We start from the raw sequence: 25,814 nt of genomic DNA on the forward strand, positions 1-25,814 counted from the left end.
AGTCAAGAATGGTCACAGAGTTGTTCTGAAGCCACTCCTTTGTAATTTTAGCTGTGTGCTTAGGGTCATTGTCTTGTTGGAAGGTGAACCTTAGGCCAAGTCTGAGGTCCAGAGCACTCGGGAAGAGGTTTTCATTCAGGATATCTCTGAATTTGACTGCATTCATGTTTCCTTCAATTGCAACCAGTCACCTTGTCCCTGCAGCTGAAAAATACCCCAATTGCATGATGCTGCCACCACCATGTTTCACGGTTGGGATTGTATTGGGCAGGTGATAAACAGTGCCTGGTATTCTCCACACATACCGCTTAGAATTATCACCAAAAAGTTCTATCTTCATTTCATCAGACCAGAGAATCTTATTTCTCATAGTCTGGGAGTCCTTCATGTGTTTTTGAGCAAACTCTATGCGGGCTTTCATATGTCTTGCACTGAGGAGAGGCTTCCGTTTGGCCACTCTGCCATAAAGGCCTGACTGGTGGAGGGCTGCAGTGATTGTTGACTTTGTGGAACTTTCTCCCATCTCCCTAATGCATCTCTGGAGCTCAGCCACAGTGATCTTGGAGTTCTTATTTACCTCTCTCACCAAGGCTCTTCTCCCACGATTGATCAGTTTGGCTGGACGGCCAGGTCTAGGAAGACTTCTGGTGGTCCCAGACTTCTTCCATTTAAGGATTATAGAGGACACTGTGCACTTAGAAACCTTAAGTATAGCAGAAATTCTTTTAGAACCTTGGCGAGATCTGTGCCTTGCCACAATTCTGTCTCTGAGCTCCTTGGTCATTTTCTTTTGATCTCATGATTCTCATTTGATCTGACATGCACTGTGAGCTGTGAGATCTTATATAGACAGGTGTGTGCCTTTCCAAATCAAGTGCTATCAGTTTAATTAAACACAGCTAGACTCCAATGAAGAAGTAGAACCTTCTGAAGGAGGATCACAAGGAAATGGACAGCACGTCACTTAAATATGAGTGTCTGAGCAAAGGGTCTGAATATTTATGACCATGTGATATGTCAGTTTTTCTTTTTTAATAAATTTGCTAAAATTTCTACATTTCTGTTTTTTTTCAGTCAAGATGGGGTGCAGAGTGTACTTTAATGATAAAAAAATGAACTTTTAGAATTTACCAAATGGCTGCAATGAAACAAAGAGTGAAACATTTAAAGGAATCTGAATACTTTCCGCAACCACTGTATTTCACCTGAAATAGATTGTAGATGCCATGTCAAATTTGAAGAGCCCCTGACATGCCAAAACAGCATAAACCCCCGACAAGTGAACCCATTTTGGAAACTATACCTTTCAAGGAATTCATTTACTGGTTTAGTGAGCATTTTTAATCTTCAGGTGATTCACAAAATTGTATAACATTGGCTAAGTAAATGGAAAATTACCATTTTTTCCACTAAAATGTTGCTTTGGCCCCAAGATTTACATTTTCAAAAGGGGTAATAGGAGAAAACAAATGGTACAATTTATTACGCAATTTCTCATGAGTACGCCAATACCCCATGCGGTCGAAAACTACTTTTGTGGCACAATGCAAAGCTTTGAAGTGAAGGAGCGCCAAATTGGAGTTCAGATTTTGCTGCAATGGTTTGAGTGTACCATGTCACATTGTCAGAGACCCTGACATGCCAGAAAAGCAGACTCACCATGAGCAACCCCAATTGAATTAATCTAGTGGTGCAGTGAGAATATTGATACCATACCTGTCTCACAGTATTTTATACCATTGGGTGGTGAAGAAAGAATAATTACATTTTTACCACTAAAATGTTGTTTTAGCCCCAAAATTTTAGTTTATATAAGGGCTAATAGGAAAACATGTACTGCAGTTTGTTGTGCAATTTCTCCTGAGTGAACGAATGCTCTACATGTAATTGGGAAATACTTTTCAGGCATAATGGAAAGCTCAGAAGTAAAGGAGTACCATATTATAGTGCAGATTTTGCTGTTATGTTTTGCAGGTGCTATGTCACATTGGCAGAGCCCCTGAGGTGCCAGAACAGCAGACCACCTTATTTTGCAAACTATACCTCTCAATGAATTCATCTAAGGGTGAAGTGATCATGTTGACACCACAGGTGTTTCACAGAATTTTATACAATTGGGTGGTAAAGAAAAAATAATTACATTCTCACCACAAAAATGTTCTAGCCCCTGATTTTAAATTTTCAGACAGGAAAATGGGTAAACATGGCATAAAAATTTGTCACAGAATTTCTGCTGAACATGGCAATACCCTGCATTTAGCTGTACAGTACTGCTTAGCCACACATCGAGACTTAATAGTGAAGGAGAGCTATTTGACAAATTTTTGTAGAATGTTTTGCGAACAACATATATAAAGACCCAAAGTGACAGAAAAGCAGAATCCCCCCTTAAATTACCACATTTTGGAAATTACACCTCACTGTGAATTTATCTATATGTGTAGTAACAAATTTCACTCTATGGGTGTTTTTCAGAAACAAGCAGCGATAGATGTTGTTGAGTAAAAATTGAAAATCTGCCGCTGTAGTGCCCGTACATTGTAGTGCCCAGTACTTTGTGAATAGCTTGTGCTTCTGGAGATGAGCACCCCATAAATTAAGTGGGTTCTCATCACTACAGAAATGCCAAACATGTGAACGCTAAATGTAGTTTAGGCCCACTGAGGCTCAGAAGGGAGAAGGGCATATGGATTTGGGAGCACAGAATTTGCTGGATTTCTTTTGGGAAGCGATAGTGCTATTCCAGAGCCTTTGTTCTACTATCAATATGGAAGCCCCCTATATTTCTGTTGAAAGATGACACACTTGAGTTGGGGCTTGTTTTTTTTGTGGATTGAGTTGAAGCTTTTATTGGGAATATTTTACATAAAATTTTGGATCACATTTATCCTGTGCTCTACACTGCGGACTTACATAGGGGTTTCCATGTAAATTGTCGAATGATGTGATTTAGCTGAAACTCCCAACAGATCCATTCACTATAATGAGGCAGCAGAGCTTCTATGGGCACTGTCTGGCCTCAGCTGAGAGGTTTCCTTCTTTTCATAGGTGCACAAATCTGTGGCTAACCATGCATTTGTGCATGCCTAAAAAGACGCTTAAAAAACGCACCCTGCCAGATCATAGACAGAGAGTCCACAGAGTCCACACTGCCTCTGCCTCATTATATGTAATCTTCCGTCGGTGGTATGGTCTGAATTATGTATTTTAGAGATTAACATGGAAACCCCAATTTAAGTGCTCAGCAAAGGGCATAGTATAAATGAAAGCCGAGCCTTCCTGCGATTTTTGGGAGGCAGAATGAACAAATCATCAGGAGGTCTAGAATTGGTTTTGTTTATTTTTACACCATTCCTCATGTGATATAAGTGATTAGATGACTTTATTTTTTGGGTCAGTATGATTACATCAATACCAGATTTATATTGGGACTTTAACTTCTATTAATCTGATAACTTATATAAAGCATTGCAATACACATGTAATGGAATGTGTTACACCTGTCAGCTCCTGGCATGGTCTAACAGGCCACCATAGCTGGCAGACCCGGAGGTAGTCATTTGACCTCTAGTTCATATGATGACCATAGGATACCTGCAATGACATCGCGGAGTTGCTGATTGAGTGGAAGAGGAAACCGTCTCCCTCTCCTATCCTTCTAAATGCTATGATCACTTTTTGTTGTGGTATTTAGAAAGTTAAACTGCAGGGGCGGTGTGGGAATCATTGCTGGTTGAGATAGCCGGAGTTCGGCTCTCACTTAAGCCGATCTCCCGACTGCAATCGTGAGGACATAGCTCCCGTGCCTGTAGGATCGCCAGGATGCAACGGTTCATCATTTTGCAGGAATTCACTGCAAAATTGCACATAATGGTATGTCCAATCTTGGGAAAGGGTTAAAATTGGGATCATGGTGGTCTTATTACATATATGTATATATATATATATATATATATATATATATATATATATATATATACATACATATATATATGTACACACTCATGTACTGTACCTCTGCCACTCAGTAGACATAATGTGACTACTACAGAAAATCAGTGGTCACAGCAGTGACCAAAGCATCACCAATACAACTTACTGAACACAGCAATCACTTGTTATCCAAGTGTAAAGAGAGAGAAAGGAGATTTTCTCTTCTGACTTAGATGGTATGTGACCACTAGAGATGAGCGGTGTTCGACTAGAACTGTTCGCCAATCTCAAATTCGAGCTGTTTTGGGCGGTGTTCGAGTTGTTCGACGAACCCGAACGATTTGCAAAAAATTTGGCTGTTCGAGATTGTGTTCGATAACTGTTCGTGCACCAAAAGCGTGTCCTGCATGTCTGGCACTATTTAGAGCACCAATCATGCAGGGATTGTCTGCCACTCACTGTAATGCCACAGCCATGGTGGTTATGGCATTAGAGTGATTGCCCAAATCGATGGGAACTGTGCTCACAGTGAAACATGAAAAGCCGGCAATTCAGCAGCGGCGTACACCGGTACCCGACAATTTAGAACCGAAAGAATAGAGCTTCACACATAGATTAGATAGATAGAAACATGTCAGTCACATATATAAGAAGTACAGTGACAGTGTTGATTACTGTACTTGTCATTTAGTGTAAAGGATTTATGAAAAAAAATATTAGTGTTTTCATGCACCGTCTCTTTAAAAAAGCCGGCCGGCAATTCAGCAGCGGTACCCGACAATTTAGAATGGAAGCAATAGAGCATCACACATAGATTAGATAGATAGAAACATGTCAGTCACATATATATGAAGTACAGTGACAGTGTTGGTTACTGTACTTGTCATTTAGTGTTAAAATAAAGGATTTATTTAAAAAAAAATTGGCGTGGGATCCCCCATAATTTTAGTCTCTAGTGGAGGTTAAGCAGACAGCTGGGGCAGATGTTTGAAGCCTGGGAAGGGGTAATACCCACGGAGCTTCCCAGGCTACTAATATCAGCCCCCAGCTGAATGCCTAGCCTTTACTAGCTATTAAAATGGGGGACCCCCCCAAAAAATTGACGTGGGGTCCCCCCTATTTTAATAGCTAGCAAAGGCTAGGCAGACAGCTGGGGGCTGATATTAATAGCCCAGGAAGTGTGCCATGAATATTGGCCCCCTCCCAGGCTAGAAACACCAGCCGTCAGCCGCCCCAGAAATGGCACATCCATAGGATGCGCCAATTCTGGCACTTAGCCTCGCTCTTCCCACTGCCCTGTAGCGGTGGCAGTGGGGTAATAGGGCTGGGGTTGATGTCAGCTTATAATGCCAGCTGACATCAAGCCCAGGGTAGTAATGGAGAGGCGTCTATAAGACACCCCCATTACTAACCCCATAGTCAAAGTTAAAAAAAAACACAAACACCCAGAATAAAGTCCTTTAATTGAAATAAAGACACAATTCTTTATTGTTCTACATTAAACCATACTTACAATCACGCCCATTCCAGCTGAAGCCAACGATCCCCTGCAATAAAAGAAAAATAATAAAGCAACATAATCCTTCCCTTCCCATGGTTCCCACGACAGCTTCAGCTCTGCTACATCGAGATGACAGGCTGGACCGCAGCAGAAAGCTGCCATCCAGCCTGTCATCCCGCAGACACTGAGAAGCGCAGGCTTGCTTGCGCTCCTCAGCGTCTCTCTGTGACGGCATCCAGATGAGCCGAGTTCATGTCCAATGAACTCGGCTCACCTCATGCACGTCACTGACAGCGTGGGAAAATTCTCACGCTGAAGCACTGAGTGCAGGAGAATTCTCCCACGCTGTCAGTGACGTGCATAAGGTGAGCTCATGTCCAATGAACTCAGCTCACCTCCTGCACGTCACTGACAGCGTGGGAGAATTTTCCTGCACTCAGCGCTTCAGCGTGAGAATTCTCCCACGCTGAAGCGCTGAGTGCAGGAGAATTTTCCCACGCTGTCAGTGACGTGCATAAGGTGAGCTCATGTCCAATGAACTCAGCTCACCTCCTGCACGTCACTGACAGCGTGGGTGAATTCTCCTGCACTCAGCGCTTCAGTGTGAGAATTCTCCCACGCTGAAGCGCTGAGTGCAGAAGAATTTTCCCACGCTGTCAGTGACGTGCATGAGGTGAGCCGAGTTCATTGGACATTAACTCGGCTCATCTGGATGCCCTCACAGAGAGACACTGTGGAGCGCAAGCAAGCCTGCGCTTCTCAGTGTCTGCGGGATGACAGGCTGGATGGCAGCGTTCTGCTGCGGTCCAGCCTGTCATCTCGATGTAGCAGAGCTGAAGCTGTCATGGGAACCATGGAAAGGTAAGGATGATGTTGCTTTATTATTTTTCTTTTATTTCAGGAGATCGTTGGCTTCAGCTGGAATGGGCGTGACGGTAAGTATGGTTTAATTTAGAACAATAAAGAATTGTGTGTTTATTTCAATTAAAGGACTTTATTCTGGGTGTTGTGTTTTTTTTAAATACTTTACTAGAAATTCATGGTGGTCATGTCTAATATTGGCGTGACCCCATGAATTTCGGGCTTAGGGCCAGCTGATAATGCCAAGCTGGCCCTAACCCCTTTATTACCCAGTGAGCCACCGCATCAGGGCCCTGGATGAGTTGGGTACAGCGCCAGAAGATGGCGCTTCTATGAACGCGCCATTTTCCGGGGTGGCTGCGGACTGCAATTTGCAGCGGGGGTGGCCCAGAAAGCTTGGGCCTCCCTGCGCTGCGGATTCCAGCCCCCAGCTGCCTAGTTGTACCTGGCTGGACACAAAAACAGGGCGAAGCCCCACGTCAAATTTCTTTAAATTATTTCATGAAATAATTAAGAAAAAAAGGGCTTCCCTATATTGTTGTGTCCGGCCAGGTACAAATAGGCAGCTGGTGGTTGGGGGCAGCCCGTTCCTGCCTGCTGCACCTGACTGGACACAAATATAGTGCGAAGCCCCACGTCAATTTTTTTTTAATTATTTCATGAATTTCCTGAAATAATTTAAAAAAATTGAAGTGGGGCTTCGCACTATATTTGTGTCCAGCCAGGTACAGCAGGCAGGAACGGGCTGCCCCCAACCACCAGCTGCCTATTTGTACCTGGCCGGACACAACAATATAGGGAAGGCCTTTTTTTCTTAATTATTTCATGAATTTCATGAAATAACTAAAAAAAATTGAAGTGGGGTTTCTCACTATATTTGTGTCCAGCCAGGTACAGCAGGCAGGAACGGGCTGCCCCCAACCACCAGCTGACTATTTGTACCTGGCCGGACACAACAATATAGGGAAGACCTTTTTTCTTAATTATTTCATGAATTTCATGAAATAATTTAAAAAAAATACGTGGGGCTTCGCCCTATTTTTGTGTCCAGCCAGGTACAACTAGGCAGCTGGGGGCTGGAATCTGCAGCGCAGGGAGGCCCAAGCTTTCTGGGCCCCCCCCCCCGCTGCAAATTGCAGTCCGCAGCCACCCCGGAAAATGGCGCGTTCATAGAAGTGCCATCTTCTGGCGCTGTACCCAACTCATCCAGGGCCCTGGTGCGGTGGCTCACTGGGTAATAAAGGGGTTAGGGCCAGCTTGGTATTATCAGCTGGCCCCAAGCCCAAAATTCATGGGGTCACGCCAGTATTAGACATGACCACCATGAATTTCTAGTAAAGTATTTAAAAAAAACACAACACCCAGAATAAAGTCCTTTAATTGAAATAAACACACAATTCTTTATTGTTCTAAATTAAACCATACTTACCATCACGCCCATTCCAGCTGAAGCCAACGATCTCCTGCAATAAAAGAAAAATAATAAACCAACCTCATCCTTACCTTTCCATGGTTCCCACGACAGCTTCAGCTCTGCTATATCGAGATGACAGGCTGGACAGCAGCAGAAAGCTGCCATCCAGCCTGTCATCCCGCAGACACTGAGAAGAGCAGGCATGCTTGCGCTCCTCAGTGTCTCTCTGTGACGGCATCCAGATGAGCCGAGGTCATGTCCAATGAACTCGGCTCACCTCATGCACGTCACTGACAGCGTGGGAAAATTCTCACGCTGAAGTGCTGAGTGCAGGAGAATTCTGCCACGCTGTCAGTGACGTGCATGAGGTGAGCTCATGTCCAATGAACTCAGCTCACCTCATGCACCTCACTGACAGCGTGGGAAAATTCTCCTGCACTCAGCGCTTCAGCGTGAGAATTCTCCCACGCTGTAAGTGACGTGCATGAGGTGAGCCGAGTTCATTGGACATGAACTCGGCTCATCTGGATGCCGTCACAGCGAGACACTGAGGAGCGCAAGCATGCCTGCGCTTCTCAGTGTCGGCGGGATGACAGGCTGGATGGCAGCGTTCTGCTGCGGTCCAGCCAGTCATCTCGATGTAGCAGAGCTGGAGCTGTCCTGGGAACCATGGAAAGGTAAGGATGATGTTGGTTTATTATTTTTCTTTTATTGCAGGGGATCGTTGGCTTCAGCTGGAATGGGCGTGACGGTAAGTATAGTTTAATTTAGAACAATAAAGAATTGTGTGTTTATTTCAATTAAAGGACTTTATTCTGGGTGTTTGTGTTTTTTTTAACTTTGACTATGGGGTTAGTAATGGGGGTGTCTTATAGACGCCTCTCCATTACTAACCTGGGCTTGATGTCAGCTGGCATTATAAGCTGACATCAACCCCAGCCCTATTACCCCACTGCCACCGCTACAGGGCAGTGGGAAGAGCGAGGCTAAGAGCCAGAATTGGCACATCCTATGGATGCGCCATTTCTGGGGCGGCTGACGCCTGGTGTTTCTAGCCTGGGAGGGGGCCAATATTCATGGCACCCTTCCTGAGCTATTAATATCAGCCCCAGCTGTCTGCCTAGTCTTTGCTAGCTATTAAAATAGGGGGGACCCCACATCATTTTTTTGGGGGGGGTCCCCCATTTTAATAGCTAGTAAAGGCTAAGTATTCAGCTGGGGGCTGATATTAGTAGCCTGGTAAGCTCCGTGGGTATTACCCCCTTCCGAGGCTTCAAACATCTGCCCCAGCCGTCTGCTTAACCTCCGCTAGAGCCTAAAATTATGGGGGATCCCCACGCCAATTTTTATTTTAATAAATCGTTTATTTTAACACTAAATGACAAGTACAGTAACCAACACTGTCACTGTACTTATTATAAATGTGACTGACATGTTTCTATCTATCTAATCTATGTGTGATGCTCTATCTTTCTGTTCTAAATTGTCGGGTACCGCTGCTGAATTGCCGGCCAGCTTTTTTAAAGAGACCGTGCATGAAAACACTATTATTTTTTTAAATAAATCCTTTACACTAAATGACAAGTACAGTAAGCAACACTGTCACTGTACTTAATATATATGTGACTGACATGTTTCTATCTATCTTATCTATGTGTGAAGCTCTATTCTTTCTGTTCTAAATTGTGGGGTACCGCTGCTGAATTGCCGGCCGGCTTTTTTAAAGAGACGGTGCATGAAAACACTAATATTTTTTTTAATTAATCCTTTACACTAAATGACAAGTGCAGTAACCAACACTGTCACTGTACTTCTTATATGTGTGACTGACATGTTTCTATCTATCTAATCTATGTGTGATGCTCTATTCCTTCTTGTCTAAATTGTCGGGTACCGGTGTATGCCGCTGCTGAATTGCCGGCCGGCTTTTTTAAAGAGAGTGTCTTCTGAGCAGTTTTTTAGCTTTTGGACACCTTTGCAGGTGTTTTCTATGTGTTTCTATGTGTTTTTGTTTGCCTGCCATTGGTTTTAACGGTGTTCGACGGTGTTCTAAGGTGTTCGACGAACAGTTCGACGAACAGTTACTCGAACATCCCGGTGTTCGACGAACCGAACCGAACCCGAACACTACGGGGGTGGCTCAACACTAGTGACCACTCTAAGAAATCAGTGACCCCGGAAGCAATGTTTCAGTTACCACAGGGTTCACTGATTGGCTGCAGCAGTCAAATGACTTCATATAATCCACCCAGTAGAAAAAGCAAGGAAACTGTTGAATGTCACTGGTAGCAGTTTTGAGTAACTGTAGGTGACTATATGTTTTTTATTTTATTTTCTTATTACCATTGGTCAATATTTTTTGAAATAAAAAGGGGTAGATAACCCCTTTAAATACAGGAATATCAAATATATTGTAAAATGTGTAGAGAATTACACCCATGAAGCATATTTTATGATTGCACATCTTACTACATAAAGAGCTTGATGTTGAGGTGAGTCCGAGAAAAACATCAGCTGACGTTGGAGCGATGACTCTGTTATTGTAGATGACAATGATGTTTCCTATTGAATTTTTAAATAGCTTAACCCCATCAGGCATGCCAAGTCATTGCCTTAGACTTAAGGTGGGCAGCATTATTATGTTATTGAGAAATTTGAATACAAAATGAGGACACAGCAATGGTACACGATTAGTTGTAACATCATTGAATAGAGATGTTCTTGATGCACAGATTTTAACAGGATCAGCTGAAGGTGATAATGCATACAGAGAGATTTCCACGCGATCTGCCCTGGGCAATTCACTTTTTGAATTGGCGAACATCTCTGTAATCTTATAAATTTTATTTTGGTTTTCCGTAATGCCACTTACTAATTTATTAATTATGACAACTTTGTTGGTTATCGTGTAAAAAGGCTGAGACTAAATAGACATGGGTAATTTGAGATAGTTTTTATTATGTAGAGCACACTTTTCTAGCTTCCGAAACTTATTTGTTTTGGAACTTGGGCTACTAGTTTGCTTAATAATTAATCAATTGCATTATGGACATTCGAAAATAAGAAATGTGTTCAAAGACCACCCAGAGATAAAGTCATGTTATCTGCCAGTCACAGTTGTTACCTATCATATACCATATGTTACGTACTAAATTGTCATTTATAATATAGTATCGTACTTGCCTGCATTCGTGGGCATCTTAGATGCATCATGTTGAGCTATAGACTTGTTCTTGTCTTGTTTTTTCCTTTTTGTACTTGCAGCTCTGACTGAGCGGAGTAGAACTTCACTCGCCTTGAAGAAGGCAACCAAAAAAGGTTGCTTTGACTGAGGGCCATGTCTGCCAACAAGACCCACTGACTTAACATTGACACTCCTGCCTAAAAGAAAATACAAATAACATTCATTATTATCAGTAAAAACAAAACAAAATATCCAATCAGATTTAGGTATTATATATACAGCAGAGTGAGTAAAGCAGTGACACATTATGGCCTCAGACTTTGATGGGTGCTGTACTGTAGCGCAATACAACTTGTTGCCATTTAGGGACATTTAGAGCGAGGCTAAATGCCAGAATTGGCGCATCCTATGGATGCTCCATTTCTGGGGCGGCTGACGGCTGGTGTTTCCAGCCTGGGAGGGGGCCAATATTCATGGCACCCTTCCTGTGCTATTAATATCAGCCCCCAGCTGTCTGCCTAGCCTTTGCTAGCTATTAAAATAGGGGAGACCCCACATCATTTTTTTTGGGGGTCCCCCATTTTAATAGCTAGTAAAGGCTAGGTATTCAGCTGGGGGCTGATATTAGTAGCCTGGGAAGCTCCGTGGGTATTACCCCCTTCCCAGGCTTCAAACATCTGCCCCAGCCATCTGCTTAACCTCCGCTAGAGACTAAAATTTTGGGAAACCCCACGCCAATTTTTTTTTTAATAAATCCTTTATTTTAACACTAAATGACAAGTACAGTAACCAACACTGTCACTGTACTTATTATATATGTGACTGACATGTTTCTATCTATCTAATCTATGTGTGATGCTCTATTCTTTCTGTTCTAAATTGTCGGGTACCGATGTATGCCGCTGATGAATTGCCGGCCGGCTGTTTTAAAGAAACAAAAACACTATTATTTTTTTTTTAATAAATCCTTTATTTTAACACTAAATGACAAGTACAGTAACCAACACTGTCACTGTACTTATTATATATGTGACTGACATGTTTCTATCTATCTAATCTATGTGTGATGCTCCATTCTTTCTGTTCTAAATTGTCGGGTACCGGTGTATGCCGCAGATGAATTAGCGGCTTTTCATGTTTCACTGTGAGCACTGTTCCCATCGATTTGGTCACTGTAATGCCACAACCACCATGGCTGTGACACTACAGTGAGTGGCAGACAATCCTTGCATTATTGGTGCTCTAAATAGCGCCAAACATGCAGGACGGGGACCCGAGCTCCCACCTGAGCATCTCGAAAGTACTCGGCGAACTCCGAGCATCTCGAGTACTGAGATGCTCGAGCGAGTACCGAGCAGTGGCGAGCATACTCGCTCATCAATAGTGAGTACATTTAAAGGGGTTGTCTACTACTAGTACAACCCCTTCTCACTCTGATTGTTTGCCCCCATTAAACTAAAAATACTCCTCAGGAACACGAGTGCTAACACCGCTGGAACGGCGCAGGCACGGGAGGTGAATATGAGTGTTTTTATTTTAATGGGGGCAAACAAGCAGAGTGAGAAGAGGTTGTACTAGTAGTGAGCAACCCTTTTATGGGTGCAAAGAGGGTTTGATTTTAGATTTTTTTTTTGTAGAAAATCTCCACTTTTGACAAAGTGAAAGAGTCTCTGCAGCGATTCCAGACACGGTGCATGCACAAGTACACGAAAGCAATATCTGTATTAATCATAGAACAACATCTTACAACTGTGTTTCCTGTTAATGAAGGTCTAAAGAATATCTGGAGGATTAAATAAATTTGACAGCATTATTTAAAAAAAAAAGCTACAAACATGATCGCCAATTTTATGGTCCTTGAAATGAGGAGCAAAAAAAGCATCTGCAGGTAATTTTATTTTAATCGCCAGTAAAGCTACATTTATACAAAAATGCTAAAAGCAATCATATATAAATATTCATGTGGTGGAAATGATCTCTCGCTCTACTTTATACATTCACAGCTGGCTTGATTAAATATAAAATAAGCTGCATTTGCCTAGCAATGCAGCATATGTATACAAACATTTATCCTTGCATGAATTCCTCTAAACGAAATGTAAAAAGCTCCACATTGCATTCCGACAGCGGGCATTCAAGATAATTAAGTTTAATGGAGCTGAAGCAGAAATTTATAGTGATTGTAGCAATTATATTAACTTAGCGGTTCGTTTTGAAGGTAAACTACCAAATTTGAGTTAAGAACAGTATGCGTAAATAAATTCCGTAATTACTTTTCATTTATGCAAATAAGCATTATATTTGCTGTATATCTTATGGCAAATCCACACTTTTTTTCTTGCTGTCTCTTTTTGGGCAACTAATTGAGAAAATTGATACATAGCTGATCACTTTGTTGATTGGATTCTATTTACAGTGCTCAAATAAGACACAAGCTACATTTGCCTCGAGTCTTATGTACGGGCCTCTACCACTCAGTTTGACGAAGCCTATTTATACCTCCAGGTGGCAAGACATGAGAATTTTAGAAAAGATGTAAAGTGCGCCTCTATCAATAGAAATTTGTTCACGGAGAGGTGATTATTAAGCTTAGAGTTATATTGTTTGCTGGTGTCAGATCTCCTCTATCTTGTTTTCTCTGCTAGCAAGAAGACAAATGATGGTGAAGCATAGACTGTGCGCAGAATTATGAGGCAGGTGAGTATTTTGACCATTTCATCATTTTTATACATATTTTCCGACTCTGGCACTGTAAAAACTAGAATACTTATTGGTCTGAAGCAGATCGAGTGATGTATGTTTTTATAATGAGGGAGGGTATGGCCTAAGGATATTAGCACCATTTATTAAGGTGTTCAGAATTATTAGAGCGCTTGTTTTCCTCATGCTAACTGGGTCAAAAATGAGATTTACCTGAGGGACTCAAAAGTCAAAAGCTAAAAGTCTTACAGAGGGATGCAGCACTCTTGATATTGGAATGTGATAACAGAATCATCAAAAGTTTTGCTGAAAATAGTCAGCAGGGTCACAAAAAACTTGTTGAGAAAAAAAGATGTGCATTATTTGCCAAAGTTTTGAGAAGACATGGCCAAGGTAAGGAAGACTAAAACCAGACCACCACTGAAAAAAAACACATAGGTTGAAACGTCAAGACTGGGCCAAGAAATATCTGAAGACAGATTGCTCAAAGGTTTTATGAACTGATGAGATTAGAGTGACTCTATATGCACCAAATGGATGGACCAGTGGCTGGATCAGTAATGGATACAGATCTTTAAGCCACATTCACATGTTCAGTATTTGGTCAGTATTTTACATCAGTATTTATGAGCCAAAACCAGGAGAGGAACAGTCAGAGGAAAAGTATAATAGAAACACATCACCACTCCTGTACTGTATTTCTCACCCACTCCTGATTTTGGCTTACAAATACTAATGTAAAATACTGACCATATACTGAACATGTGACATGGCCTCACTTTGACTCAGACATGAGTAAGGTGGAGGTGGGGTACTGCTGTGGATTGGTATTATCAAGCTAGTGAGCTAGTTGAAACGTTTCAGTTAGAAGGCAGACTCAAAATCAACTTGCAAACCTACTGCCAGTTTTTACTGGCTCTTTACTGCTCTTCAAGCAATCTTACAGGAAAAAATCTGCATCTTTCCAGAAAACCATGATTTTTATGCAGGACAATGCTCCATCACATAAATCTAAGTACCTCATTGTTTGGGTATCCAGTAAAGGCCTTAAAAATGACAAATTAATGATATGGCCCCCTTCCTCACCTGACCTAAACCCTACTGATTACCTGTGGGCCTTTGTTAAACAGGAGCTTTAAGATAAAGGAAAACACTACATCTCTCTGACCAGATTCTGGGAGGTTGTGGTTGGTGCTGCCCAAAAAGTTGATTGTCAACAGATTAAGAAACTGACAGACTTTATGAATAAAAGGTTTACAACATTATGATATTATTTCTGAAATGTCAGACATGTATTTTTTGTACGTTTTGAGGTGTTTGGTTATGATTCTTACTTTAACCCCTTAATACCATCTGACGTAATAATACAAATTGATTCATAAAAATGAAAAAGTGTTTTTTTTTTCACTTTTTCATTATTACGAATCAATTTGTGAAGCACCTGGGGGTTCCAAGTGCTCACTATGCATCTATAACGGTGCCTTGGGGGATCTAGTTTCCAAAATGGGGTCACTTGTCGGGGAGCTCCAAAGTTTGGGCACAGAGGGGCTCTCCAAACGCAATGTGGTGTCCGCTAACAATTTGAGCCGATTTTCCATTCAATTTGTTAGCGGATACCATGTTGCATTTAGAGAGTCCCTGTGTGCCCAAACATTGGAGCTCCCCCACAAGTGACCCCATTTTGGAAACTAGACCCCCCAAGGCACCTATCTAGATGCATAGTGAGCACTTGGAACCCCTAGGTGCTTCACAAATTGATTTGTAAAAATGAAAAAGTGTTTTTTTTTTCACTTTTTCATTTTTACGAATCAATTTGTGAAGCACCTGGGGGTTCCAAGTGCTCACTATGCATCTAGAAAGGTGCCTTGGGGGGTCTAGTTTCCAAAATGGGGTCACTTGTGGGGGAGCTCCAAAGTTTGGGCACAGAGGGGCTCTCCAAACGCAATGTGGTGTCCGCTAACAATTTGAGCCGATTTTCCATTCAATTTGTTAGCGGATACCATGTTGCATTTAGAGAGTCCCTGTGTGCCCAAACTTTGGAGCTCCCCCACAAGTGACCCAATTTTGGAAACTAGACCCCCCAAGGCAACTATCTAGATGCATAGTGAGCACTTGGAACCCCTAGGTGCTTCACAAATTGATTCGTAAAAATGAAAAAGTGTTTTTTTTTTCACTTTTTCATTATTACGAATCAATTTGTGAAGCACCTGGGGGTTCCAAGTGCTCACTATGCATCTAGAAAGGTGCCTTGGGGGATCTAGTTTCCAAAATGTGGTCACTTGTGGGGGAGCTCCAAAGTTTGGGCACAGAGGGGCTCTCCAAACGCAATGTGGTGTCCGCTAACAATTTGAGCCGATTTTCCATTCAATTTGTTAGCGGATACCATGTTGTATTTAGAGAGTCCCTGTGTGCCCAAACATTGGAGCTCCCCCACAAGTGACCCCATTTTGGAAACTAGACCCCCCAAGGCACCTATCTAGATGCATAGTGAGCACTTGGAACCCCTAGGTGCTTCACAAATTGATTCGTAAAAATGAAAAAGTGTTTTTTTTTTCACTTTTTCATTTTTACGAATCAATTTGTGAAGCATCTGAGGGTTCCAAGTGCTCACTATGCATCTAGAAAGGTGCCTTGGGGGGTCTAGTTTCCAAAATGGGGTCACTTGTGGGGGAGCTACAAAGTTTGGGCACACAGGGGCTCTCCAAACAGAACATGGCGTCCGCTAATTATTCAAGCAAATTTTACAATCAAAAAGTCAAATGGCGCTCCTTCCCTTCCGAGCCCTGCCGTGCGCCCAAACAGTGTTTCTTCCCCAAATATTGGGTATCTGCGTGCCCAGGGGAAATTGCACAACAAATTTTGGTGTCCATTTTTTCTTGTTACCCCTGTGAAAATAAAAAAAATTGGGTCTAAAGTAACATTTTTGTGAAAAAAGTTAAATGTTCATTTTTTTCTTCCACATTCAAAAAATTCCTGTGAAGCACCTGAAGGGTTAATAAAGTTCTTGAATGTGGTTTTGAGCACCTTGAGGGGTGCAGTTTTTAGAATGGTGTCACTTTTGGGTATTTTCTGTCATAAAGACCTCTCCAAGTGACTTCAAATGTGATGTGGTCCCTAAAAAAATGGTTTTATAAATTTTGTTGGAAAAATGAGAAATCGCTGGTCAACTTTTAACCCTTATAGCTCCCTAACAAAAAAAAATTTTGGTTCCAAAATTGTGCTGATGTGAAGTAGACATGTGGGAAATGTTATTTATTAACTCTTTTGTGTGACATATCTCTCTGATTTCAGGGCTTAAAAATTCAAATTTTGAAAATTGCAAAATTTTCAAAATTTTCGCCAAATTTCCGTTTTTTTCACAAATAAACGCAAGTGATATCGAAGAAATTTTTCCACAATCATGAAGTACAATATGTCACGAAAAAACAATCTCAGAATCAGGGGGATCCGTTGAAGCGTTCCAGAGTAATTACCTCATAAAGTGACAGTGGTCAGAATTGTAAAAATTGGCCCGGTCATTAACGTGCAAACCACCCGCGGGGCTTAAGGGGTTAACAGATGAAAATAAACAATTGAGATGGAAAAATTTACGTTTTTCATTTAGTTGCATAATACTTCTGCCCATTAATAGCTGCCCAATAATTCTGCACACATAGATATTCTCCTAAGAAAGACAAAACCTCACTTTTACTTCCTTAAATATTTAGGCTTCAGGTTTATAGGCAGCTATATTTAGTAAATTTACTAAAACACAATACTAATGCAGTATAGGATGCTGAAGGCTCTCATGATAAAGGCAGAGGCATCACAGGTACAAAATACTGAAGAAATCACCACTTACACATCTACCATTCATGAAGAGGGTGGTTGCCCAGTATTATAAATGCACACGGTAAGGCACCAGTCACACAGATATATACCCCAATTACTCCAGCCAATGCTAAAGGACTTGGCTGCATTCTGTACAAGGCACAGCAGACCTCTTTCCATTCAGGTGCAATTTATCTGCAGAATACAGATTGTATACTTATGCATAGGAGCTTAAATCCTTTTGTTTTACACCAAGACTTTAACAATGCATTTAAACGCCATTTTAAATTCCTGCTGTCTGTTGTGTGATGCACATGGCATAGGCATTGTTCTGGAGAGTACTAGCTTGAAAGTCCTTCCATTTAGCTTGAAACATAACTCTTTAAAATTATTTTTAAGGATCCTCCACCTACCACTTATTCTGCCATCAGTTCCCAAGTGGACCACAAAACCACGAACAGCTTGCTCATCACTATCCTCATACCCCCAGTAATTTATCAACCAATTTCACCACATGCCAAACCCTGGCCCAAGAGAGTCAGCAAACTATTTAGTTGAGTCTATCCCATCTGTCTTCTTGATTATAGAATCCCATACCAATACCAACTTACATACCCTAACTGCATTACCACCCCCCGACTACAAGCTGGGCTGTTCTCTTGTTCTTCACTAGAGATGAGCAGATTGATCTGTGGAAAATCAAATTCAAGTTGAAATTCCTGAAATTAATGGTTTCCCGCAAATTCAAATACTATGTGATCCAATTCAGTGTGACCATTCGGCTTCACCATAAAGGTTTCCAGCTATCATATCTCATGGTTTGCGCAGCTAAGCAGAGGGCTATCACAGCCAGTACAAAACATGGGGGCAGGACAAGGAGCGCCATTTTATTTTTGCATAATGTAGGAATAGGAGGTCAGAGCATACAGCTCATTCCATATAGTAATAGAAAAAGGCCTTATCGAATGTGGGGTACTACTACAGTGCTGAAGCAGAATGAAAATTGGATTGCTAGTGTCAGTCTGTGAATATTAATCTTAAGATTCAAGTGATTTAGGAGGGTGATGAACCTTCATAATCACTCAATGTGACTGTGGTTTGATTGATCTGAGATATATCGCAGTAACAGCATCTTAATAGCAGCCTTTTCTATTATTATTCACACACTGCAAACGAGGGGAACACTATTAAACCCCTTAGTGCTAATTTTGCGACTAAGACAAAATCTAGATCTATCCGCTATCTATTCTGCTATACTTATATTCAAATGTCTCTCTTTTTTTTGGTGAAATTAGTGATTCATGATGTATCTTCCATATTGTATTTCATGATGAATTTAGTATCTGCAAATCAAGTTTTATGGGGGAAAATTCAGCGAAGTGGGAGAACTTGAATTTGATCATTTGATCATTTGATCCATCTAACTCTAATCTTCACCCAATTTGACAGATTGCTTGGAATCACAGAAAGAATAGTGGCCTTCTTTTTCTTAAAATTCTTTTGACTCTCCTTTACTATATTATCCCAGCTTCTTGCCTGCTCCTTCTGACCCATTTCTCCACTCTCCATGTTCACCCCACTAATTGTTTGCTCAGTGAGAAGCATATTCCTCTTAAGATTGTCAATTTCACTCATAGTTACGTTGTTTCTTCAGATCTCTAATTTGAGCTTTCAGGTGGTCCACATGATTGCATCTGTCACAGCTGTATTCACCCTGGAACTCCTGCTCCAGTTATGTGTACATATGTGCACTAAAGAATACTCCAATTCTACTATTCATTACCCAATTAAACAAAAAAGATGAAAGAATAGTAAAAAGTAGGGAAAAGTTAAAGAGGACCTGTCAACAGGTCAAACGTGGCCTGTGATTGCTTTAATTTTATTCCCACTGCTCTTTTGAGTATTCTGGGTTTTATTTTTTAAATTTCACAATACAATTCTAGCAATATGGGGGGCATTTTTATTTATTGCTATTTTTTTGTTCTTTACAAAAGGGTGCGGCTCATAGTATAATAATGCAGAGCAGCCTAAAGACACATCCCGAGAGAATCCTGTGAGCAACACTTTCTTCTTAAAGACCATAAAAATCAGTGCTAAATATAATGGTTTATATCTCTCAATCCATTTGTAGGATTTTAAAAGAAAAACGCAGAATACCCTGGAGAGCAGAAGTAATAAAATAAGACTTAAAAAAACCTGGCATTTGGTGATAGGTCCTCTTTAAGTACTTACAGATCTTTAACTCCTGCTTTCAAAAGCCACTAAGATCAGGAAGCCCTATGCTCATTAGCATATTTGAATAATGAAGGATTTCTGATAAGCGCAGCATGGATTTAAACACTATGGGTACAGCTTTTATTAAGGTGCTTTACTTGGTTTGAACAGTCATTTTATGGCAACAGACTCCCTTTAAGTTAAAAAGGGAAGTGCCCCCAAAGGAGTCCATAGCCTTTAATTAACTAATTCATAAATTCATTTATTATTAATATTATTATTACATTTACAGCTCTTATAATAGACTGGAGAGAATAAGATGGACACAATGGGCACCATTGTATTATTAACACCTAGATAACTCTACTATTAAAGGTGTTGTCCAGTACTTTAATAATGATGGCCCATTCTAAGGATAGGTCATTAATACGAGATTGGTGGGGGTGTGACAATCGGCTCTTCCGCCAATCAGCTGTGTCCCGGGAGGCTGGATGTTCTCAGTTGCGCAGCACAGCTTTGTCAACTGTATAGTGGCCGCAGTGTGGTGCTGCAGATCAACTTCTGTTCATTCTAATAGGGGTGAATGTGGAGTAGCCTGCCGAAGTGATTATACAGTTGATCTAGCTGTGTCAGGCAGCAGGGCCGGCACCAGTTTTTTTTGGGCCCCGGGCAAAAGAGTCTCAGTGAGCCCCTTTAGCACATACACGATTCATGATGCACAGATGCAGCATAGAAATTATACATTACACATTATACGGACTCATGACCTACACATAATCACATTATACAAAGACATAATCTGTATATATACACATTATATATACACTTTAAACAGACATGTTAGCACATTATACAAAGACATTACCTATATACATGACACACAATATACTGGGACATGACATATACATACTGTACTTACTCTCTTCATCAGCATTGATCCAGTGGCAGCAGTGGAGGAGTCCTGACCTTGGAAATCAGCAGTAGGAGCGAGACTTGTACACCCCGTCAGCCCTGCACACCCTCCCCCATCACAATGCTGAGCTGTCTGTAACATTACAGAAGGTGGGGGATGGTGTGCTGTGCAGGCACAGAGGAGAGAGTCATGATCTCTATCACCTCTCCCTAAAGCCGGGTGGCTATATTCCCTGACAGACCTGGCCTGAGGCCTCATTGACCTCCTTCCAACATATACTCCCCCCTAGGTGGCGCTGTGCAGTTGCTCGGCACATGGATCCTCTGCTCTGACTTGCCAGAAGGACGAGCAGGGAGAGAAGCTGCGAGGTGATGACATATCCACTGCATGCAGGGGAGCCTGAAACCTGCGTGTTGTGTGGTGCTCGCACTCAGCGCACAGACAGATAAGAAAGTGTAATTAGTTGAAGAAAAAAAATGCTACAGAGAGATTCGGGGCAGTGCACTTATGATCTGGGGCCCAGGCCCTGGATCTAACTGCCTAGCAATGCCCCTCACTGGGCCTGATTGGTGGAGGAGCAGCAGCACATGAAGCAGAACAGGGCTCTGACAGCACCGATAGCCCTGCACAGATGCCGTGGAAGCGGCCCAGGCCCCGACGGGGAGTGGGCCCGCCTGGTGGTTCAGGGCCCCGACACTTGCCCGGGTACGCCGGGTGCTTATTCCGGCCCTGTAAGGCAGCTCCACACCTAATCACATCTGGCCACTGCCAGCACCAGGAACAGCTGAGCAATGGGGGTGCTAGGTGTCAAACCACCACACATCTGGTATTGATGACCTAACCTAAGGATAGGCCATCAATATAAAAGTTCTGGACAACCCCTTTACGAAATTAAGCTGAAATAAGTTTAATAATATGATCCTACTGTAAATTACCAGACTTTTGAATTTTAAAGCTTTCAAATACAAGAGATCATGCATCAAGGACACAGTCAAAAAAATCATATTTTTTCTGCTCCTATTTTTTCACGTGTCATGTAAATTATTTTCATTAAGATAGATGAAACTTTAAAATAACATAGTTACGTTCAATTGCTTTCACAAGTTGCATTACACAGGCATGTTACATAGTTATGAGTTAGCATTTATCTTGTTATATTACACTTGTACCTCTCTCTGGAACAAAAGAAAAATATAACAAGTCACTTAGATTGCATGAGGGACGGTCTCTACAAATAAACCTGTTCTTTTTTGGCAGCTCAAATAACGTTGTGTGTCCACATGAAACACAGACAGTGTCATGTGAAGCAGTGCAGCTGTTCAAGACAGGAGTGGGACACAGAGGTCCTTTTAAAATCCATGGTAGTTGGAGAAAGCTATGTGTCGTTCTGGGCAATATCAGTGTCCTCAAAAGTTGTTCAGAAATGCATTGAAAAAATGTGTTTAATATTACAGATAGCTATCATTGCAGTAATACAATGGAAAATCGCCACAAGCTCTAATAGTGGGCATCTGCATCCCAAATGTGAAACAATATTAAACAAAATCCTTGTAGAGACAGGACTCACAAGTAATCATAGATGTAAGCCTTAAACAAATAACCATCCAGGTTTTGCTTTAAAATAAAAACTTACAGTGGCTCAATGCCAAATTCTTTATTTCTTAGAAAAAAGCCTATCACTGGTATAAATGAAAGAGGCAGCTTGATTTGAGGTTAAAGCCGTTTTCATTCTACTTCCACTGTAACAAATGTATTAATTCAGCTCAGACTTCCTCCTTCTGGCAGCCTTATTGCTGTAAAAAGAGAAATTAAGAGTTCTAGCCAAATACCATACCTTGAACTAACCTACTTCAATACATGATCACTTATACAATGTGTTTTTTCAGGTGTTTAGCACTTGAAATTGGTTTAAGATGTTGGTTAGACAGGGTACTGCTTAACCACCGATGGATGCAAAGGGTTAAAGTCAAAAAATATCTGCCACTGTAAGAGATACTATTAAATTCAACAGCACAAACTTGAATAATAGGAAGAATAATTAAAATTTAAAAAAGTTTTCCCAAACTTAATTTAGAAAGATAAAATTACCTCATATCTTTATCTTTGACCATCAGAGTTCTAGTTACTCATGAGTAATTAAGCAGTAAGGATCCATATACTGATCATTAATAGTGTTAACTTATAATGAAGGTTCTTTGCAGGCCAGTAAATATCTTTCTCACAGAATTTCACAAACCATTTTTATGGATTTTCCATTTTTCAAGTTTATGAATGAAAGCTGTTGCAATGAAATCCAAACCAGGCCAAGGTACAGTACATTTAGTACTTATTTATTTACTTTACTCACTTATATAGCGCCATTAATTCCACAGTCCTTTACATACATTATCTACACTGTCCCCATTGGGGCTCACAATCTAGATTCCCTATCAGTAAGTCTTTGAAGTGTGGGAGGAAAATGAAACACCCAGAGGAAATCCACGCAAACACAGGGAGAACATACAAACTCCTTGCAGATGTTGTCCTTGGGGGGAATTGAACCCAGGTCTACAGCACTACAAAGCTGCAGTGCTAACCACTGAGCCACCATACTTATAGTATTTACAGTATATATAGTACTTTTCCATTTTATTTGTCCATAGTTGTATATGACCAACTTTCGTCAGACCTGAACTAATCATTTCATCAGAGTAGATATTGTATGAACTTGTGTGAATGTGCCCTTATTCTGACATTTCACATTCTTGAATTAAAGTATTGATTCTATCTGACTTAATAGAATGAATGTAAATTAGGAATACAACAGAAAATGAGTTTTACTTAATCTGTCTAAGGTTTATGTAAAGTTTTGACTTTAACTATACCTGCTGTAGTTATAAAAAAAATGCAATGTATGCATTTACAGTAGTGATGAGCGAGTATTAAAATGCTCGGATGCTCGGTACTCGAATCGAGCAGGTCAGATGCTCGGACCCGCTCGACTTGAGTACCCAGCATAATGGAAGTCAATGGAAAACTCAAGCATTTTTCCGGCAGACTCTAGCAGGAGCGTCACCATTCATCATTCCGGCTCTCGCACTGCCCTCTGTGTGACCCGGCGGAGGTCTCGCAGAGCGCAATGTGAGACTCTTCAGTGGATACTGCTAAACCTCAGAATGAGGCTCCATAGGTTTTAGATGGCGTGGGACCTCATGGGAATCCTTGGACAATGGCAGACCGGCAATGGAGTTTTTTTTATTTTTCTTTAATAAATTGTTAACTAAGGAAATTGTTGGGGATTTTTTTTCAAATAAAGATTTTTTGTGTGTGTTTATTTCTTTTTACTACTGGGTTAGTAATGGGGGTTGTGAAGAAATAGCAGCAGAGAGACCCCGCAGAATAAAACCGCTGCCACCAATGTGATGAATCCAAACCCCGCCACCTGCCTGGCGTCACTATTACGTCAGATGGATCACATGATACGGATCTGCCCTTTGCACCAACATGGCGATCCTCACCCCCTCGAGGACGCATAAGGTGAGAATCGTACAGTTCTACACAGACACCCCCTGTCCACATGGGTACAGGAACGCACCAGAGAGTGAGAAGAGGTGGCCCACTCAGTCACTGATGTGGCACCACACTTGCTCACACCCCTGACAGGCTGAGAGGCTCCTTCACTAGCTCCAGTGAAGCAGAGCCTGGTCAGCCTGGGAGAGCTGCCACCAGTTTCTATTAGATATAACGGAATTATATCAGGCTAGAAATCAGCCCGGTAGCGTGTTCGTTGGACCGAACAACGGACGTGAGAGTTTGTGTATTGAGATAAAAGAGCAGCCCAAGGTTAAATTATATATTTAATCGCCTTAGGGGCACACTAGACAATATACTATATACATAAAGGTTATACAGACACAATGGATAGAGTTGCAAACACAATAGTAGGGGTACAAAAGATATAAAGCAGTTATTAAGAGCCAGTTACCAGTCAGATGGATGACCTGGCTTCTGAGGGAAGGGCTTGTGGGGCCCTCTCTCTTTGTGGCAGGACTTCTCCCACACGACGTGACATCACGACCTCCCAAGGTAAAAGACAATGGAGCCAGGGCTGCTGGGGCTCTAAACCTCTCTGGGTCACTCCCCTTACTGCCCCCGCTGGGACTTAATTCTCCACCCCTTGTCTCTCCCAGACACAAACTCTAAAAACTAAAATGGGCTATACCTCCTCAATGGACGGTCCTAGGGAGCCAGTTCTGGTGTTATCGGATCCAGCTGGGCCCCTACTACACGTGAATACCAAGCACCGGGGCCCTAGGGGCTCCTGCAAGGCTGTGCTATGGTTTTCCCATTCCCTGCGAGCTGGACTGTACTGAAAGCCAGGGTGACATTCACCATTCTCTTAGGTTTCCAAAAATCTACTTGGTGTATCACTGGAATGTATCATGTTCCCATAACTTGATGTTGAATTATAATATCTGACACAAAGGAAGCCACATGGCTGGGTCCACAGGGGGTTGTCCTGTGCAGCTCACAGCTGCTGTGAGAAATGTCTCTCCCTGACTCTCAGCCCCCTCCCATGCCAGAGTGTCGAATTACACTGTACATTGAAGTTCTGTATAATCACTGCCAAACAGGGCACAATGATTGACATGGGATTACCTTGAATATTCTTCAAAGGGGTGTCTGATAGACATCTCTCTATTACTAACCTCTGGGCTTGATGTCAGCACCAGCTGCTGACATCAACCCCAAAAACATTACCCCGATTGCCACCGCTCCAGTTGGGAAGCCATTAACCAGGGACCTTCCCAGCCCGATGTAACGGGTCTGGGAGGCGGAACCTCTGGGCTACTATACAAGGGAGCGGTCCTTGTAAGGGAGCGGGTGGCGACCAGGCAGGCAGTCACAGCAGGTGACCGGGACAGTCTCTGGGTGTACGGGCAGGAGGTCACGGCAAGTGATCAGGGCAGTCTCTGGAAGAACGGGCTGGAGGTCACGGCAAGTGACCGGGGCAGTCTCTGGAAGAACGGGCTGGAGGTCACGGCAAGTGACCGGGGCAGTCTCTAGGTAAAGGGTAGGTACGACCTGTGATGGCTGAACCTCCAGGTAGGCTAGCAGGCAGGTAGCGGAGAAGCGCTCCCAGGTGAGCGGGCAAGAGTCTCTGGAATAGCTGGTGGTCCCAGCACGTGACAGCGGAACCCCCGGGCAGGCAAGCAGGCAGGTAGCGGAGAAGCGCTCCCAGGTGAGCGGGCAAGAGTCTGGAATAGCTGGTGGTCACAGCACGTGACAGCGGAGCCTCCGGGCA

General features: G+C 42.1%; 1 protein-coding gene across 1 annotated transcript in view; it reads right to left on the reverse strand.

The window, feature by feature from the left end:
• Positions 1-25,814, reverse strand: part of BMP5 (bone morphogenetic protein 5) — a 406,090-nt gene that overhangs the window by 23,981 nt on the left and 356,295 nt on the right. Inside the window, exon 4 of the mRNA XM_073675430.1 lies at positions 10,893-11,090. Within this exon, the coding sequence (XP_073531531.1) occupies positions 10,893-11,090 (198 nt within the window). The remainder of the gene's footprint in view (positions 1-10,892; positions 11,091-25,814) is intronic.

The sequence above is a fragment of the Phyllobates terribilis genome, unplaced genomic scaffold, assembly GCF_046119375.1.
Source record: "Phyllobates terribilis strain yellow unplaced genomic scaffold, ASM4611937v1 Scaffold_3__8_contigs__length_932513732, whole genome shotgun sequence".
In the NCBI taxonomy this organism is placed as follows: domain Eukaryota; kingdom Metazoa; phylum Chordata; class Amphibia; order Anura; family Dendrobatidae; genus Phyllobates; species Phyllobates terribilis.